We start from the raw sequence: 17,625 nt of genomic DNA on the forward strand, positions 1-17,625 counted from the left end.
TAAGAAAATTTAAGAAAAAAATCACTAGAATTTGTGTTAAATTGTTGTTTTCCGATGTAGAACGAAAAAAACAGCAAATTTCGTCGGTTAGTCGACGGTTAGTCGGCAGGTTAGTCGACTGAAAAAAGAAGCGTTACAAGGCGTTACATTTAATCGTTACACATTTCGGTGTGTCTGAGCCTCGGGAAAATTCATTAGTCTGTAACGAGATTTGCTTGTTTCTGTTTTAATAATTGCTTAAATATTCATCACTTCAACAAAAAGCTACTTCATCACGAGCTTCATCACTTCTAAAAGCTCACAAATTGACGTGTTTATCAAACTAAGCAAACGAATTTAACAGTTTTGCACAGCTTGACAAGCCGCCACTGATTAAACCGGCATCATATTTTAAATCTCTATTTTCTTTCATGCAAAAGTCCATGGAATCATAAACGTAACGCAACAAGTTAATGTGTTCGCATTTTAATATTTATTCATTTTGTCTGTGTTGTTTGATGATGTTGATAATGATAAAAAATTAACGATCAGCCCTCCCCATACATCCCCACGATATTTCGGTTGTTTGCATTACTATTAGAGTTTGTGTTTTCGGTTCGATTGTTTCATCCTCCTTACGCGACACACTGGCAATGGTTTATTGTTATGGATAATGCAGTTTTATTTGTCTCGTGTGAATTTTTCCAAAGTACATATTTTCATATTCTTCCATTATTTTGTTGTTTGTTTTTTGTTTGCTTTTGCTTTGTTTACTGTTCCATCAGTATATCAGTGTGTTTCTTTGCATACGTTTTTTTTTGTCTCTTCCACGTAAACACGGTAAACAACGGGGTAAATAAATAAATATATTGTTTCCGTGTTTTATGCCCTCCCCATTTCCTTTCTTATGAATTTGAACAACATACACATTCACACAGATTGTTACACGTAATGGTTTTTGAAAATGATTAAAACAGAATGAAACATGATGATGATGCTGAGTGACCATTTTGTCCTCTTCTGTTTGCATACTTGCTTGTGTTTTTTTGTTTTATTTGTTCATAAGTTTGTGTTCATTCGTTTATGTGTCTTCATTATAGTTTCTACATTTATGTTTTTTTTGTAATATTGTTATGGTTGAGCTTAATAATTGTCCATTTGCAGTGGTATATAGTTCAGAAGCTGTGGGTTTTTGCTGTACGTTTTGTTTTAGTCTTTCGTGTTGCATCTTTCGTGCTTACGCTAGCAGCTTTGTTTTTCTTTGTTTTGTTGTTTTTGCCGGGGGTTTTATACAACATCCACTCCGCTACAGAGGGGTGGGACAGTTTGTAGCAGATTTGTTATCTGTGCAAGTGCTGGCTTATAATGTCATCTAGAACCTTCGTTTTATGTGGCGCAATAAAGCACATATAGTAGAGCTTAAATAAAAGAACAAAAATCTTTGTTTGAAATAATCTAAAATTAAAATCGTACAACCATCAAAGAGCAACAGAAGAGTTGAACAATTAAATTGACCAACTATTTCTTTCGATTTGTTTTTTGTTTGCTTTGTTCGTTTCTCTATTTCATTTGGAACTACTATTCTCATGTTTATTCTCAACTTTATTAGATTTTACTTTGCTGTGGTGTGTCTTCCGTGTTTGCTTTATAGCTTTGGAGGGAGTTTATCCCCAATTTTCCGTTTACATTTACACACAACACACAGTTGGGATCGCTGAACGTTTTAGCAGATTTTTAGCCAGTGAGAATATGCTGCTGCTGAAAAAGGAACTCACACAAAGTGTTGTACAATTATTTGGGAAAAGGTTGGAACTTTAGCAACTCTCGTTGTGGTTTCCACTGCGCTAGTTTGCTGATACTTAACACTTATGTATGCATTTTCTTTTCTCTCCCACATGAGTTTTACGCATATCTTATGAGTGAATGTGTGTTTATGTGTGTATGTGTGTGTGTGCTTGCTCTTGATTATGATGCTGTATGGTACAGCGATACGGTACGGTACGGATCGTACAAGGAAGGCGGCCGGCCTGGCAATTGGGGAACAACAGAAGCTACAACCTAAACACTCTATCAGCTTGAACTTTGCATTGCCGAATCGATTCTAGGATATGGGAGGTTAGAGAGTGGTGAGATAGATAGAATACACGCGCGTTCAGCAACTGTGGTTCCGCGCGCACACTACCCCGCACTACTAAATTCATGTAACGCTCTTTGTTTTTTTTGCAATACAGCATAAATAGATAACACACTTCGGTTTGAAGTAAGAACCCCATTTATTATCGTTCCCCCTCGTACTGTTTGAATCCCGCGAACCATCGCTATTTTTTTGCTTTAGGGATATACATACTTAGAGAGATGATCGGGAGGGGCTCCAGGGGATTTTCCAGAGGTTTTCGTGTAAGATCTAAATATATGTATATATTTGCATATGTGTAAGTATATATATTCATATATATATATATAGGTTTGCTTCAGTAGCATCATACTAGCAAATTTGGATAACGAGTTTTGTTTCTTGCTTTGTGTGTGTGTTGGGTTGTTTTTAACGAGCTTAACAAGAGAGATAGAGAGAGAGTAAAGTTGCTTGCTTTTGCGTTTTTTTTAGTTGTAATTGATTATCCAGTTTTTGGACGAACACGAATCAAACGTTCGCAATGAATAACGAGGGCATAAATACGATTTAATTAATAATATACACTTACAATAAACGGGCTTTTTTCTCTAGTAGTTATCGTTGGACACGCTGAGAGGATAACGTTTCTTTTTTTTTTAGCGAACAAAAAACGGTAAACAATTGACAACGAACGCAATCAGGCCCACTGACAATAAGAGAATCGTCTCTGTGGCTTTGCGTGGGGCACATCCTTAACGTGTTGTGTGTGTGTGTCTATCCTTTTTTTTAAATAATTTTTACACAAAATTACATACATCACACATCGTTACTACCAATGGAAAGGAGGTTTGTTTGCTAATCCTAGCATTTCTGTTTGCTTCCAGCAACACAAGCATAATAGTTGCAAAACGATTTCTTCCCATTTGTTTGTACCTAAAACAAAAAAAAACTGAGTAGAGCTGCTCCATTTAAGACTCAAACCTTAAACGTACATAAAAACAATTACCCTACAATAACAACACCGTAGTAGTCCCTATACATTACATTTGTATGCGCATTGCAACAGATACTGACTGCTTTGCTCAAAGATGCATTGCGCAAAATGAGCGCAAAACGAAGCAAAGATGCTGTGGTTGCTTTGTTTCCCTCCCCCCCCCCCCCACCCTCTAGCACTCTGTTTCTGTTTGTGTTAAATGCAACAAGCCAAAGATAAGACCGTTCCTACCGTTTATGCGTAGAACAAAAGCCACGTACAGCTGGGCGGCGCTACAGATCACTAAATTCACTTCTAGGAATGTTTATCGATTTTTCGTTTCTTCACCACGTCTACAGCCACTAACGGAACAAACACAATTGCAGTAGGTTGTTATAGATTCACTAAACGTTTTAACACGTTACACACGGCTGCTGTGATTGTAAGTTCACCAGAGTTCACCATTGCTTTAAAGATACGGTGCGCGTAAGAGAGAGAGAGAGGGAATACAGCTAAATATCTACGCTCGTTAATATCTACAAATCATCGTCAATGTCTCGACCCTGGTTTTGTATGACACTAAACACACTAGCCCCTTCCCACCACTCTAGCGCCAGCATAACCCAGGGGAGCCACAAACTCCCGCCAAATCCCCCTTTTAGAATAGTTGCGCGCACTGAACGCTCTCTCTGATTCACTAAACAGAGCTGAATGGCTTAATTGAGAGTGAAAAGAAAACACGACTAAAACGCGGCTATGATTGGTTTGGGAAAGCGAACCATCGACCCAAGCCCAAGCCCTCTGGGTTTGCTAAACAACTTTAACAGTTGTAACTTATCTTACTATAATTAACAGAATCGAATAATACTTCATTCTTGTTGCGGTCTGCTACTGCTACAACAACAACCCTCAACAGAGTTTGCATAGACATTTTTGCATTTTTGCATTTTAATCCCTCTCTAGACAGGAAGAGAAAGACAGGGAGAAACAGACAAAAGAGAGCCCAGGGAAAGTTTGTATGTGTGTGTGTTTGTGTTCGATGATTGTATATGTGTGTATGTCTGTGTTTGTGTAAATAGAATACTACTATGCGTGGTTCGCTCCTTCGCTATGCGCGCGTTCAATTCAATTTAAACCAACCCTCCCTTTCCTTCGTTCTTGTTTGACTGAATTCTACATTAACATTATACACCTATAACAGTGAAGGGGCAAGAGGGTTTTGTCTTTCACTAAGGGTGGTGGTGGTGGTGCTACTGCGCCTGCCGCTGAAATACTCGCATGATTAGTTGATTATTATTATTATTATTGTTGCACTGATGCATAATATCGTTATCGTTAATGATAGTGTTGTCGTTACAGTTAGCGTTATTATAATTAGTGTTATAGTTATTGATTTTATTGTTGTGGTATCGCTTATTGTAGTTGTTGTTGTTGTGTAGATCGTCCTCAGCACGTTCCACAGCGTGTCTGTCGTCGTCGTTGGTGCTGCTGCTGGGACCATAGTTCGCCTGATACGGGTTGCTAGCGCTGGTGGTGCTGAACCGCGCGAAACCACTGGCTAAGCCGTCCCGATTCAACGTGTCATTTTGGGCTTTGGTTACGGTAGCAGAAAGCCCTACTGCCCGTTATACATTACCTTCGCGCGCGCAGCATTCGGTGGAAAGTTTTAGAAAGAGATATGAGATAACATACGCTTCTTTGCAGCGGTACAACAAGTGAATTGCGGCAGAAGTTTTTGTTCCACTGCATCATGCAGCTACAGTGCCGTTTTGCGCTAAAATATAACTAGCAAGAACAATCCAAAATCTGTTTATCATGCTGAATTTAAATTAGAAAAATAAACCCGAAAAACACAGACAAAAGCGAACAAACACAACCTTTTGTACAACAAAAATACAAATAGGAAAGTACGTTTCTTTCTATCGAATAGAGATAATTATGACAAGAGTTGGTTGGGAAAAGTATAAATGAAGAATGTATATAAATAATGGAACCTTTACTAGAGTATAATTGTCGCAGGACAACAAAAAGTAGTACATCCTATGGTATTTTATCTCACTCTGTGGTATGATATTAGACCGTGCTTTTAACAGACAGTCGCAAGAAACGATGAAACGATACATTAGAATGTAAATAGCTCTTTGAAAGTGTACGAAATAGGGGGGAAAATGTATATAAAGAATATAATATCTTGGTATAGTATAAAATTTAAAGGCACTAAACTGACCTTAACATTTTACCGATTGGTGTTGTGTGTGGAATCGGATCAAATTTCCTTCAAACTAGTCATATCTATATATACATAACACTCGATTCGCGCGTTACAACACAACGGATAACGTACACACAGACACAAAGAGTATAATGAATGGGAATGATGTTTGGCAAAGCGTAACGTAACGAAATTAAAGAGAGAGAAAAATGCTACAACACAAAACGTTACTATACACACCGTTACAAATGGAATCATAACGCAACGCAAGATTCACACAGTATAACGTATCAAAGCAGGCACGTCCAGGAGGACTACACGACTGTTACTAAAGCACTACTGGTGTGTGGATGTGTGTGTGTTAACTAGCGGCGGGAGATTTGCCGTTCTTACCGGACGACACGAACGGGCCGACGTAATTGCTCGGAAACAGACCGGTGGTGCCGTTCAGCTCGCCGCGCCACCATTCCGGCTCATCCCGGCCGAGCACGCTAATGATATCGTCCTTCTCGAAGGACAGCTCGTCGTCGTTCAGTGCTTTGTACGGGTACAGTGCGATGACTTTATCTATCGAGTTATGGGAAAAAAAAGGATTTTTTTTCAAAATTTGCCTCTCAACTGCTAAACAAAATCATAGGTGGTTGTAGAGGTGGTGGTGGTGATGGGTGGTAATGGTGACGGTGGCATTGTGCCCAGGAGTCTGAACAGTCGGGTCGTACTTACCGAGAATCGTTTCCGTCAGCTCAACCTTGCTGGCCGATACGGGCGTGTTGCGGCCGCTGTTTCGTCCACCTTGCAGTATCTTCACATACGTCGCCGGGAACCAACCAATCTGGCGGCGTCTGCCCTTTGCCTGTGAGGAGGAGAAGCGGTGGATGTGTAATCTCTTGTTTTTTTTTTCTTTTGCTAAGCCTCATTTACGCCCGCAACCAATACGCACCTGCAATTCACCCTCCCACCAGCCGGAATCGGTCTTTTTTCTTATCATTATTAGCTGGCCGCGCTGCAGCGATAGCTGCTCGGAGCTGGTCGCCTCGTACGGTGCGATCACCTGTGCCACCTCGCCCTTGCGCCGCAGGCTGGGCGTGGCCGACGTCATCGACATGGAGGAGTAGCGAATGTTTTCCTCGTTCGCGGACGCACCGGAAGGTGGCTGAGTATTGATCTGGGACACTTCCGAGTCCGCTTCGGCCTGGTTGCGTGCATCCTCCGCGTCCTGAGTATTGCCGGCGGCAGTGGCCGATTGCTTTCGTTTGGTTTCCTGCTCGTACGCTTGCGGCTGCTGCTGCTGCTGCTGTTCCGGTTCCTGGTGCATGGTTGGCTGCTCGTTATATGTCGCTTGATTGCCGTTCATAACCTCCTGCAAAGGGAAATGCGTTGAGCAAACACACTGAACTGTTTTGGCTTCTCCGATCGGATTACTTACGCCCTCGTGTTTCTGCACATAGTTCGAAGGGAAAATGCCAGTCCGGTTGCCGATGGTGCCAGTCCACCAGTCGCCCTCCTTCTTCGAAACGGCGATCGTTTCCCCTGCGTCAAACACAAGATCGCCTGCCTCCGCCGACTGGTAGGCGTAGCAGGCGACATAATATTCCACATCCCCGTTGCAGGTAGCCCTGTAAGAGTTGACAGCAAAACGGGCGTTACACGTTAGTGCACAACGCTCCCCACTGCTGGCGGGGAGTTCCTTTTCACACTCACTCTGTATTATCGTTTGGTGCGTGATACTCTTCTTCGACTGGTGCGGCGGCGGCGGCGGATGCGGCGATGGTGGTGGTGGTAGTAGTGGTGGTCGTGTAATCAACTTCCGGCTCACTGTACGCTATCGTTTCTGGGACCGCTTCGACCACGTTCAGGTTGCTGTCCACCTTTTCGACGAACGATTCCGGGAACCAGCCAGTGTGACCGTTGATTTCACCCGCCAACCAGCCCGGTTCGGCATTCTGCTCCAGCGGTACCTAATGACGGGAGAACAGAGTTAAATAGGCTTCTAAATTGACCATTTCCATTCAATTACCATCACAATGTCGCCGGGCTGGAATGAAATCTCGTCGCTGTTTCGTGCACTAAACTCATAGATCGCCCGGTACTTCACGTAGCCCGGTGGCGTTTGCACATCCTCGCCCGAGCCAGCTGTCACGCTAGCGGCCGGTGCGGCCGGTTCGCTGTTGAGTGCTGCGTGCGTCGTGGTCGTATCCGGAGCGCCCCACGAGTTGGATGTATCCCACGCACTGCTGTACGATTCGTTTTTGCGGTTGTTTTTCATCTCCAAGATCTGTAAATATTCAAAAAAAAAGCGGCACAATGTAAGAGCAGTTTAAATCATTAAACTGTGGCCTCCTTACCTGAATTCTCTGCATGTCGTATTCACCGTACAGCTGCTCGCATGCGTCAATCAGATCGGTCAGCTGGGATTTCAGCTCAACCAGCTGGTCCCGGTTCAGATTGATGTCGGTCGTTTTGTTTTCGATCTGTTGCTTGGTGTTTTCTAGCTTGTCCTTCAGCTGCTGTATGACAATCTGAGGAGAGAAAGTGGCACACCATTAGCCCGGTAGAAGGTAAATCTCACTCAATCCGATCCACACACACACACACACACACCTGTTTGTTGGTGAACTGCAGCTGGCTTTCCGTTTCGCCCGACTTGCTCTTCGCGTCCAGCTTGGCCTTCTCCTGGCTCAGCTGCACCAGCCGCTGGTTTTGCTCCTTCACCTGCGCCTTCAGCTGCGTCATCTCGGCCATCTGCGTGTCGCGCGTGGTGCGCATACCGTCGATCGTGCTCTTGACGTTCGTCACGCCGACGCGCGTGTCGCAGATCTTCTGCGACAGCTCCTTGATGCGCTCGTTGAACGTGCTCAGCTCGACGCTCAGCGATTGGTTCTGCGCCTTCAGCTTCAGCACGTTCTCCTGCTCCCGCTGCCGGTGCTGCTGCATTTCCGCGATCTTTTGCGTTTCCCACTCCAGCTGGCGCTGCTTCTCCATTTCCCTGGTTTATGATAAAACGGAAAACAAACAACTATTAGTTAACAATTAAAAGATAAACGTTGAACACTGAGCGTACTTTCGAGCGAGTTCCTTTTTCTCCAGCTCACGCTTGCGTTGTTCCTCACGCTCTTGCTCAAGTTCGCGCTGGCGCTGCAGTTCTTTCTCCAGCTCTTGCTGCTTCTTAAGCTCAGCCTCCAGCTTGGCTTTGCGGATCTTTTCCTGCTCTTCGCGTTCTTTGCGCTCACGTTCCTCCTGCACGAAAAGTTGTAGATTTAAGTAATGTTAAGAATGTTCAAAACGTTCACCCGTAAAGCGTCTCACTCACCTGTTCTTTCTTCTGAATATCCATCAGCGCTTTTCGTCGCCGTTCCAGCTCGGCCTGACCCTTGTCAAAGTTTTCCTTGCGCTTGTCTTCGAACGAGGCTGTAGATGCATAAATGAAATCGTTTAACTTCCCTGCTGTCACGCTTTGCGCTACTGTTCGCCAGAACAACACACTTACACTGTGGCAGTCCCGATAGCGGATCTAGCTCGACGGCGGCATGCACCGGTGCGCCCTGGGAGGAGACGGAACCGTGCCGCGAGCCCACCACCGAACCGTGGCGCGACGTCGCCTTGCGGAACGACGGCGGCACCAGCTCGGGCGGCAGCGTGGTCGGAACCTTCTCACCAGCGGCGGCCATATCGCACAAGTACATGGCGAGCACGAACTCTTCGCAGCCGAGCCGACCGTCGGTATCCATGTCGGCCAGGGCCCAGATTTGGGCGAGCATCGCCTGTGGAAGCTTCGTCTGCACCATGATGTTGCGGGCCTGCGGTCCGGTGAGGAAGCCGCTGCGGTTGCGATCAGTCGTGTTGAACAGCTGGGTGTATTTGAGCTTGGCCGGACCCTTGATTGCCCATTCAATTTGTCCGCTAAAGAGTAGGAATTAGTTTCATTAGTAAGCTGTAACTTCCATCACTTCCACATCCGTTGCCGCACTTACGGAGATTCAATAGATGGGGCCCGTTCCGAGATAGACATCGAGCGGGCGGGTGTTCCACCGCCGGAATGGGGCGGTGTCGGTGGAGCCGGAACTGCTACACCGCCCACTAGCGGTACCGCCGACACGCTTCCGAGTGGATCGATCAGTGGCTTTACGGCAGCGGTCGGTGGAATGGTCGGAGCGCTCCCAACCAATCCCCCGATCAGTGGCTGTTGCATGACAGCGGCCTGGACGGGTGCTGCCATTCCCGGAATCAACGGTTGGCCCATCGGGATGAGCGGTGGGCCTGCGGCGGACGCAGCGATCAGTTGCGGTGGAAGAGCCGGCTTGGGCGGTGGCACACCACCCGGTCCCATGCCCGGGACGACCGTTTGCGGGGCCACCCCCATTTGATTGTTCATCAGTGGAGGCACTATCGCGTGCGGAACGGCATGCGGTGCCATCAGGGGCGGCTGGGGCTGCGGGACGACTCCGATCGAACCGGACAGTGACTTGAGCGGATCGAGCGGGCTCAGGCCGGAAGTGGGCGTAAGGATGGGCGTTCCGCCGACGGCTGTGAGCGATGCGATGAGCGTCGGTGGCAGTGCCTTCGGCACTTCGAATCCACGCAACTTCAGGTTGATCAGCTTGCAGGCGATGCTGAACTCACCCAGCGTCATCCGCCCGTCCGCATCCGTGTCGGCAAGGGCCCTAAAAATAGAATGCAAAGAGGGGGAAGGGCATTGTTTGTCAGAGGAAATCATAATAAATTGTAATATTAGAAGGTTATTTTTGTGTTCTTAAGAGCTATCAAATCAAATGGAACAAAGCTTTACATTTTTATGAATTTGCTAACGATCAATATTACACATCCGAAGATGATAATCAGCAAACAGCGCTTCGTTAATATGTGCAAAAGGACGTCGTGTCAACTCGACTCGATGACTCATAGGTAAACAACACACATTCCGTACGCCCTTGGGGAGCACGTTGATAATACTCAGACGAACGGTTAGTTAGAACGGGGAGCGCCCCCGTGTAACCCTTAACGGGGCAGAGAGTAACGATCTACTGAACAACCCGCCAGAGTTCAGTGCAAACCTCTCATTAATTAGGCACAAGCTAGAAGCAGAGAAGTACATTATCGAGTGCTTAGGCCGAATTGGGCGACTCGTTTGAGCACCATATCCCTCGGCTCCCTGTAGCCTCCTCCCATGAGGGTGGAAAGTAATTGAGCTTTGGGCCGAGCTCTCTTCTAAGCTCTTTCAAGGGGGGTTTTCGGCCGTTGAAAACACAGTTCGATTCGCGGTACTGCACTTGGGCAAGGACGCACGGAGCATAAATTATGCCAAGGGAGAGATTACGCGTGTTTTTAAGGACCGTGTGTGTGTCTCTCTGTGGCTAGCCAGAGTAACAAGTGATTGGAGGTCTTTATTTGTGGGAGAGGATGGCACTATTTGCCCACATGTTTCTATATTCGGCCTATTTAATGCAATTAAGACACGCGTACGATAGGGCGATTTACAGTACCATGGCACACACATATACCGCACCATTCCAACAATTCCATTAACACTTCTTCGCCTGATAATGGGGCCACCCCACACTGATGACGGACTGTCGGCCGTCCCCTCATAAAATCAATGCGAATGACATTGACGAAAGTAACCATCAATCGTATATGATATCAGCAAATATAGAATGTAACACTGCCACAGTATCTACAATGCTCCGAAAACCATTCACCACGGTGCTGCTGCCCGACGAGTTGCCGACGAAGCCTGCTCCGTTGCGAGCACGAAAAAAGGAGCCGCGAGTCACGTGAGCCAGTTGGAAAATGGGAAAGCAGACAAACAAGCAAAAGGATATGAAATTATTCGGTCGAAATCAAGATCCCAGTAGGCCCAGGCCTCGCCGAGAGCCCTTTTCCGAGGCGAAAACAAAAGCACATCCATAAGAGTGGCTGCTAGAGGCGGGGGTTGCCGCGGGTTCAATTGCACTTTTGCAGTTATGTAAGCGAAAGGAAACCGGAAACACGGGAAGGAACAGTAGTGAAGAGTATGAAACGGGGAGAAAAAAATGGTACCACACAAGTATGAAGAACCCATGAGAATGGTCGCGCGAGCAGCATTCTCGACGACGGGCTGTGTTGTGCCAACAGCATATAGAGGGGTGAGTTACACACAAGCTTACCATATCTGGCCGAGTATTTGCGGGGGCAGCTGGCTCTGGAGGAAGAATCCTTTGGCCTGCCCGCCCGTTACCACCCCGTCGACCGGCTGCAGCGACTTGAACTGGTCCTCGTACTTGAGCCTCTCGCGGGACGTTATCACGAACGGGTCGGATGCGTTCATGTTGCTGCTGGTGCTGGTGGTGGTGGTGTTGGTGCTGGTTGATGATAACAACACACACACAAGAGATATTCGCTCGACGTTCTACGCGTTCGGTTCTAAGTGACCGTTTATCAGTGGGGAAGGGCCACCAGTAATATCCATGCACTGTGGGCGGCCGTGGCGAGCGAAGTTAGGTGGAACCGCTGCTGCTGCTGCTGCTGCTGCTAGGGCACTCCCGGGAGCAGCGAAGAAATTCTTGCTGCCCTGCCAGCACCACCACACACACTCACTATCGTAGTAGGCGGTACTGCCTTTTTCACTTTTTTCACTCGTACCGATTTTTGTTTCTGGCGTATTTTTCACTCGCCCACCGTTTGTTGGTGGTCACTTCGCATTCGCACTGACTTTCGTGGGGCTGTGCGATGGTTGTTGCGAGCTGCAAATTGGAAGGAAATGATATCACCTCAGGTCACTCTGGGGGTATACACACACACACATAGCACCCTCGCCCTTCCCACCCGACACCCCTTCACCCAAGAGCGTACGGGTCCTGCTGCTTCAGGAGTTCTATTCCCTTGCAAGAAGGGAATATAGAAGCTCGCTCAGGCAGCCTACACAACAGGACCACCATGCGCAGGACACGATTCAATAGAAAGTTGTATATCGATTTCTTTCGCTGGCTCACGCTCACACGGTAGCAGAGGAGGAGTGCGTTCTTCACGAGCCCACCAACACTTGATTTGCAGCGACTTTTACACCCTTCACGAACGACACGATGCGGCCACCGTTGGGCGTGAGCGTAGGTGCGTTTTCCGACGGGCACGGAAAACGCACTTTCAGCGCTTTGCAGACGCGATTCGCAAGTGAAATTTTACAATCTAGAACCACAGCCTTGCTCACCTCTTCTGTTGGAAGCAAGAGCAGAAACGGAACCGTACAACAGTCGCACTCTGCGCTGAGGGTACAATTTGTTTATCTGTCACTCGCTGGCAGCACCCAATGAGCAGAAATGGCAGGAGAGTGATGATACCCAAGAAACAAAAACACAGGCAGGTATCAGCATAACCAAAATAACAAGATAATTCATTTGAATAACTGTTTAATTTAATTTAATCTTACATTGATATTTATCTTCTTTAAGTGCTATAGGACTTATATGACTGGTTGTCACAAAACTGCTTAACAAATGTCTAATTACTCAAGTGCTACAAACACCTTAACTGATTGCTAAAAGGCGTCAAAATGACTAAAGCTCTCAGTTTCTCTGCTTCTTCTGCTCAACAACCGTAGTTGGTCAAGGCCTGCCTGTACCACTTGTGGGGTTGGCTTTCAGTGACTTATGGATTGAATTACCCTCCATAGCAGGATAGTCAGTCCTACGTATGGCGGCACGGACCGTTTGTGGCTGGAACCCATGACGGCCCAAGCTCCACAGATTAAGCTTAAACGACTGGAAAATCAAATATCCATAGAAAAAAAAAGAAAGCTCCATAGCTTCATTGGTTTGCTCAATAGATGGCGTATTACAACTCATAATTATATTGCTGTCCTTTTCTTGCAATGTGTTTCGACAAGTTTCATCTAATTATAGCCTATATAGGCTTCTCCCAAGCGCCACAGATTAAGCTTAAAAGACTGGAAAATTGAATATCCATAGAAAAAAAAAATGAAAGCTCCACAGCTTCATTGGTTTGATCAATAGATGGCTTATTACAACTCATCATTATATTGCTATCCTTTTCTTGCAATGTGTTTCAACAAGTTTCATCTTATCATGACCTATATAGCCTTCTAACTTTCTGAGCAAAAATCTATAAGAATGGTCGTGTGGTCAGATACGTGGGTATCAACACCAACGACCATTACTCAAACTTACTTACTTATGCGAAACCATACAACAGTACAGAGGAAATGAGAAAATTCTCCTCCAAGCGATGAAGCTCAACTGGTTCGGGTATCCCACCAACAGAGAGCGCCACCAGCTTTTGTGGTATTTCTAGAATGCATGAGTCGTTTGCCGTCTGCTAAACGAAGTCTTTCTATATTACGTTTAGGTATAGAACTTGAGTCGTTTAGAAGCCGTTTAATGGTCGTTTAGTGGATTTGTGGCACTTGGGCTAACTTCCCAAGCAAAAATCTATATGTATGGTCGTGTGGTCAAGAACGGTATCAACACCAACGACCATTACTCAAATCTCACTTGCTTCAGTGCTGGTGGTTTTCATTGGAGTATAGTATTTAAACAATCGTATCGCCGTTCTAGTTCTAGTGATGCTTAACTTCAATGAGAAACCATACAACAGTACAGAGAGAAGGAGAAAGCTCCACTGGCTGAGTATCCTACCAACAGATAGCGCCACCAATTTTGTTGTTGCTAATTTTAGAATGCATCAGTCGTTTGCCGTCTGCCAAACGAAGTCTTTTTAGATTCCGTTTTGGTTGAGAGCTTGAGCCGTTTAGAGCCCGTTTAGTGGTCGTTTAGTGGATTTGTGGCATTTGGATATAGTAGCACAATATTTATTTTGATGATTAAATGAACAATTTCGGGCTGGTCCCGTGGTATAGTTGTCGAGTCGTAAGATTTAGCACATGCCTTGGGTTCAAGTCTTGAATTGACCCGACCATAAGCAGAATAGATTATCTTTATATGTGTAATTTCGATTTCGAAGCACATTATTGACTATGGCTTACATCAACTACGGTGGTAGCGCCGAATGACAAAAAAGGACATGAAAAATATTAATCAGTTTTATGATCTGAATTTTATGAACGACCAAATGAACACGCTGTTATTTCGCTGTTATAGTAACTTTCGAGGTTTATTTAGCACTAGGAAGCTGGATTAGTCAGTCCTTCCCTATGGAGGGACGGTTCACACGAGGCTTGAATCCAATAAAAATTGAAAAAGAAATTGAGGAAATTCCCTAGTATTGAAATCAAAAGACGAAACCATTTCAGGGAATAGCGATACAGTAGTTTCTATTTCAATTGATACCATTATCCACCTTCTCTTAAATGCCTGCAAGCAGTCTGCAACACCGTTCAAAGCACCAGTAAGGTGGTAACACATTCTAAACATCGGTATCGGTTCATAAAATTTGTGCATCGATTTAAATTCCTGCTCCTTCAACCCCTGCACTGCGATAGTAAAAGCTCTCCAAGCCGTTCACGTTCTCATTTTAACCTTCTCATCACCTCCCCTATCTATCGTCAGCGGTGCAGCGAGAGTCCGGGCGCGTGTTTTTGGGGGCCGAGTTTGGCTCTCCCCATTCATCGTGGCATTCATGCTCACCCGAAAGGGCGCGCGAGCGAACCAACCCTCCCGCTTTGCAATGAATGGATGTATGGTGTGGATGAAACGGACGATGGAACGACGGAGACATAGCGAGATATAGGCGAGCTGTTGGCGCTTCCCATCGCGAGCAAACCATTCATTTCAAACGGTTTCGTGTTCCGGTGCGGACGTACCTTCTCCGTGTGTGAGCTGCTCCGCGTGTTCAGTTGAGCTGGCGCGTATCGTGCGTGCCACTGGTGTGTATATCTCGCCGTCGTTGGCGTACAGGAAGGAAGTACGCGTTCTGGCCAACACACGCTCGAACACTAGTGCCCGTACTCTTGGGGCAGCGGGGCAACGGTGTGAGGAAATAGAGAACGGTGTTTTTTTCTTCTTCTAACCGTTTTGCTTTCGCCCTTCAATGTCGCCTCATCCCCCCTGTTAGTCGGGGGAAACAGATTTTTATTTTCTACGGAGTGTGTATAGACTAGACTAGGAACTAGAGCGCGCGTGTGTGTGTGTTTGAGTGTACGTTCTGGGTTTTTTTTCCTCACGCAAACCAAAGCAAAAGACACGTTTTCCCAACTGAAATGGGCTCGTTTTTCATCCTGGTGATGTGTTTTTTTCCGTCCACTAGTGTTCGAAGCATCAATCGGCTAGAACGAACTTAGAATGGAATAGCGAACTTAACCGTGGATGTTGAAATTTAACTTCTTAATGTAGTATTTGACCGTATTAGCTAACCCAGGTTAATTTTCTACTTTGTTCCATTTTGCCCCCCTTTTTTTCCTTTTTAACAAGAACACAAAGAAAATCGGTCCCAAAAAACTCCAACCCATCCATCGGTTGAACCCACTTTACCCCAACGCGGTGTACTCGTAGTAAATTAGTTTGCATTTGTTTCTCACTTTTAAAGTACAAAAAAAAATGCTTAATCGAATTTCGGTTTCCACCGACGAAGGATCCGATTCATCAGCGAATTAAAAAAGGAATGCAAAAAAAACAAAAAAAACAGGAAGGAAAAAAGGAATTTCCAATCTGGCCGGGAAAATCCGCGTCTTATCCGCGAGCGAAAAAGGAGGGAACTAGAATTACAACAGAAAAAAAAGTCTCCTTTCCGTGCAACTTCCCGGTCCGAGGTGTGCTAGAAGCGTTTCCCCTAGCAACCCGGGTTCATACCTTCCGGGCTGGGTGGGGCGGGCTCAGCAGCATGGCGCTTTATTTGCTCTGCTTTGCTTTTAATTTTCACCTCTTTCCATCCTTGCTGGTGTGTATGTGTGTGCTTATGTGTGTGTGTGCTTACTCGGTGTAAAAGGAAAAAGCGAGCCCCGGAAACCGGTAAAGTGTGCCACCGTGGTGGGTACTGGGATTAAAGGCCGAATGGAAGCTGGAAGAAGAATCAAATTCAAACCACCAACAAACGGTGAGGAAGGCATATCTGCAGGAGCAGCAGTAGTAGGCGGGGTGGTAGAACAAGAAGGGCGGGAAAAAGGATTTGGATTTTAATTGCTTCAAGAAGGTGGCACAGGGAATCGCAAAGGACAAAGACGTCGTCAAATTGAAAGCGAAATCCCTAAAACCAAGTAACAGAGAGAGAGAGATAGAGAGAGAGAGAGAGAAAAAAAGAGAGAAAAATAACTCACCAGGAATCTGCTTACTAGACAATTGTATTTTCATGGATTTTTTTTTCTCATTTCCTAAACTTTTCATCGCTTGCTTTTTCTTCACTTCCCGAGCAGGATAAAGTGTCATCGATTGTGTGTGCGTGTTTGCGCGTGCGTTTGTGTGTGTGTGTGTTTAAAAATAAAAAGCTTCCAACGGGAGCGAAGCAGGGGAAGAGCGGTTGAGAAAAAAAAAGTGAAAGTGCAAGCCGGTTTTAAGCTTGGGGAAAAATCCTTCCAGGAAATTCAGTGCCAGCGCGCGCGTGGTCTCCTGTTCGAATTTTACATCCGTCCATTTCGTACACTTTGTGTCTCTGTGTGTCTGTGTGTGTGTGTCTTTTGTTTTTCTTCCGGTTTCGGCCAATCGAACGTGCGGGGTTTTGGTAGAAGGCAGTGGTGCTGGTGGTGGTGGTTGTACCACTAACTCCGGGCGTAGAGCGTGTTGGGTAGGGCGGCACTGGGCGCACCCGCGGCCCAGCAGATTTCCCCTACGAAACCCGGTCCTATCCGGGGGGTCATTTTCCACGTGGCGATCGTCGACGCAAAGCAGCTTATATGTGTGACCAGGGCAAGCGAAAGAAAAAGGAAAAATTCCAGTACAACAAATCGATCATGGCCGCCACGAGCGTGGTGGTCCTCGATCGGGGCAACAACACGACCTGCACGGTGAACCTACACGGTAAGTGGACCTTCACTTTTCGACGCGCTTTGATGAGGGAGTAGCATAATATTAGCGTGCTTAGTTCCTGGCGGGTGACTAGCATTGGGGAATGTTATTGCTTTGTTGCTGCTTTGCTATTTTAAACGAGAAAGATCCATCGGTTCGTGTGAAGTCGTGCGAGTAAAGCCGCCATTTGGGTGAAGCGAACCCGTTGGCGGGAAAAGAAAAACATCTGGGAATTTTGTGTCTGTGTGTAGGTTCTTAGTTGGTGATGTTGGTGGAGTATCCCTAGACCTAAACTCCCTTCGCTTTCATCTCAAACATCCAATTTTATGTATCTTTTCGGGTAGACCACCACAAAATGGACACACAAATGTCTCTGTTTTAAACCACATTGGTGTCCTCCACATTGGAATGTCTCACATGGGTAGCTGCATGTGTGAAGTGTGTTTCCCTCCACAACCGGATG

General features: G+C 46.0%; 2 protein-coding genes across 10 annotated transcripts in view; one reads left to right on the forward strand and one right to left on the reverse strand.

Moving 5' to 3' along the window:
• Positions 1 to 636: 636 nt before the first annotated feature.
• LOC120959260 (intersectin-1) lies at positions 637 to 12,520 on the reverse strand. 7 transcript variants are annotated; one of them, XM_040382538.2, is made up of 15 exons: positions 12,106 to 12,454; positions 11,421 to 11,996; positions 9,249 to 9,938; positions 8,765 to 9,177; positions 8,588 to 8,685; positions 8,339 to 8,514; positions 7,879 to 8,263; positions 7,623 to 7,796; positions 7,295 to 7,552; positions 6,979 to 7,235; positions 6,704 to 6,893; positions 6,218 to 6,637; positions 6,001 to 6,130; positions 5,671 to 5,844; positions 637 to 4,701 (listed from the first exon to the last, which is right to left on the reverse strand). In XM_040382538.2, exons 2-15 carry the CDS (start codon positions 11,579 to 11,581, stop codon positions 4,691 to 4,693), a joined length of 3,537 nt encoding a protein of 1,178 aa, XP_040238472.2. In that variant the 5' UTR covers positions 11,582 to 11,996; positions 12,106 to 12,454; the 3' UTR covers positions 637 to 4,690. The 7 variants fall into 7 exon arrangements, with proteins under 7 accessions (XP_040238472.2, XP_040238471.2, XP_040238468.2 ...); XM_040382537.2 differs by having other exon boundaries at positions 637 to 4,850; XM_040382534.2 differs by lacking the exons at positions 637 to 4,701; positions 12,106 to 12,454 and adding an exon at positions 12,461 to 12,520 and having other exon boundaries at positions 5,018 to 5,844.
• A 2,437-nt stretch (positions 12,521 to 14,957) lies between these two features.
• LOC120957021 (uncharacterized) overlaps positions 14,958 to 17,625 on the forward strand; it is a 50,603-nt gene continuing 47,935 nt past the window's right edge. The window contains exons 1-2 of one of the 3 annotated variants that reach the window (XM_049608628.1): positions 14,958 to 15,129; positions 16,574 to 17,174. In XM_049608628.1, the coding sequence (XP_049464585.1) occupies positions 17,051 to 17,174 (124 nt within the window). In that variant the 5' untranslated portion in view covers positions 14,958 to 15,129; positions 16,574 to 17,050. Of the gene's footprint in view, positions 15,130 to 16,570; positions 17,175 to 17,625 lie in introns of all 3 variants that reach the window. The other 2 variants (XM_040378928.2, XM_040378927.2) reach the window with 2 other exon arrangements.

The sequence above is a fragment of the Anopheles coluzzii genome, chromosome 3, assembly GCF_943734685.1.
Source record: "Anopheles coluzzii chromosome 3, AcolN3, whole genome shotgun sequence".
NCBI classification, from domain to species: domain Eukaryota; kingdom Metazoa; phylum Arthropoda; class Insecta; order Diptera; family Culicidae; genus Anopheles; species Anopheles coluzzii.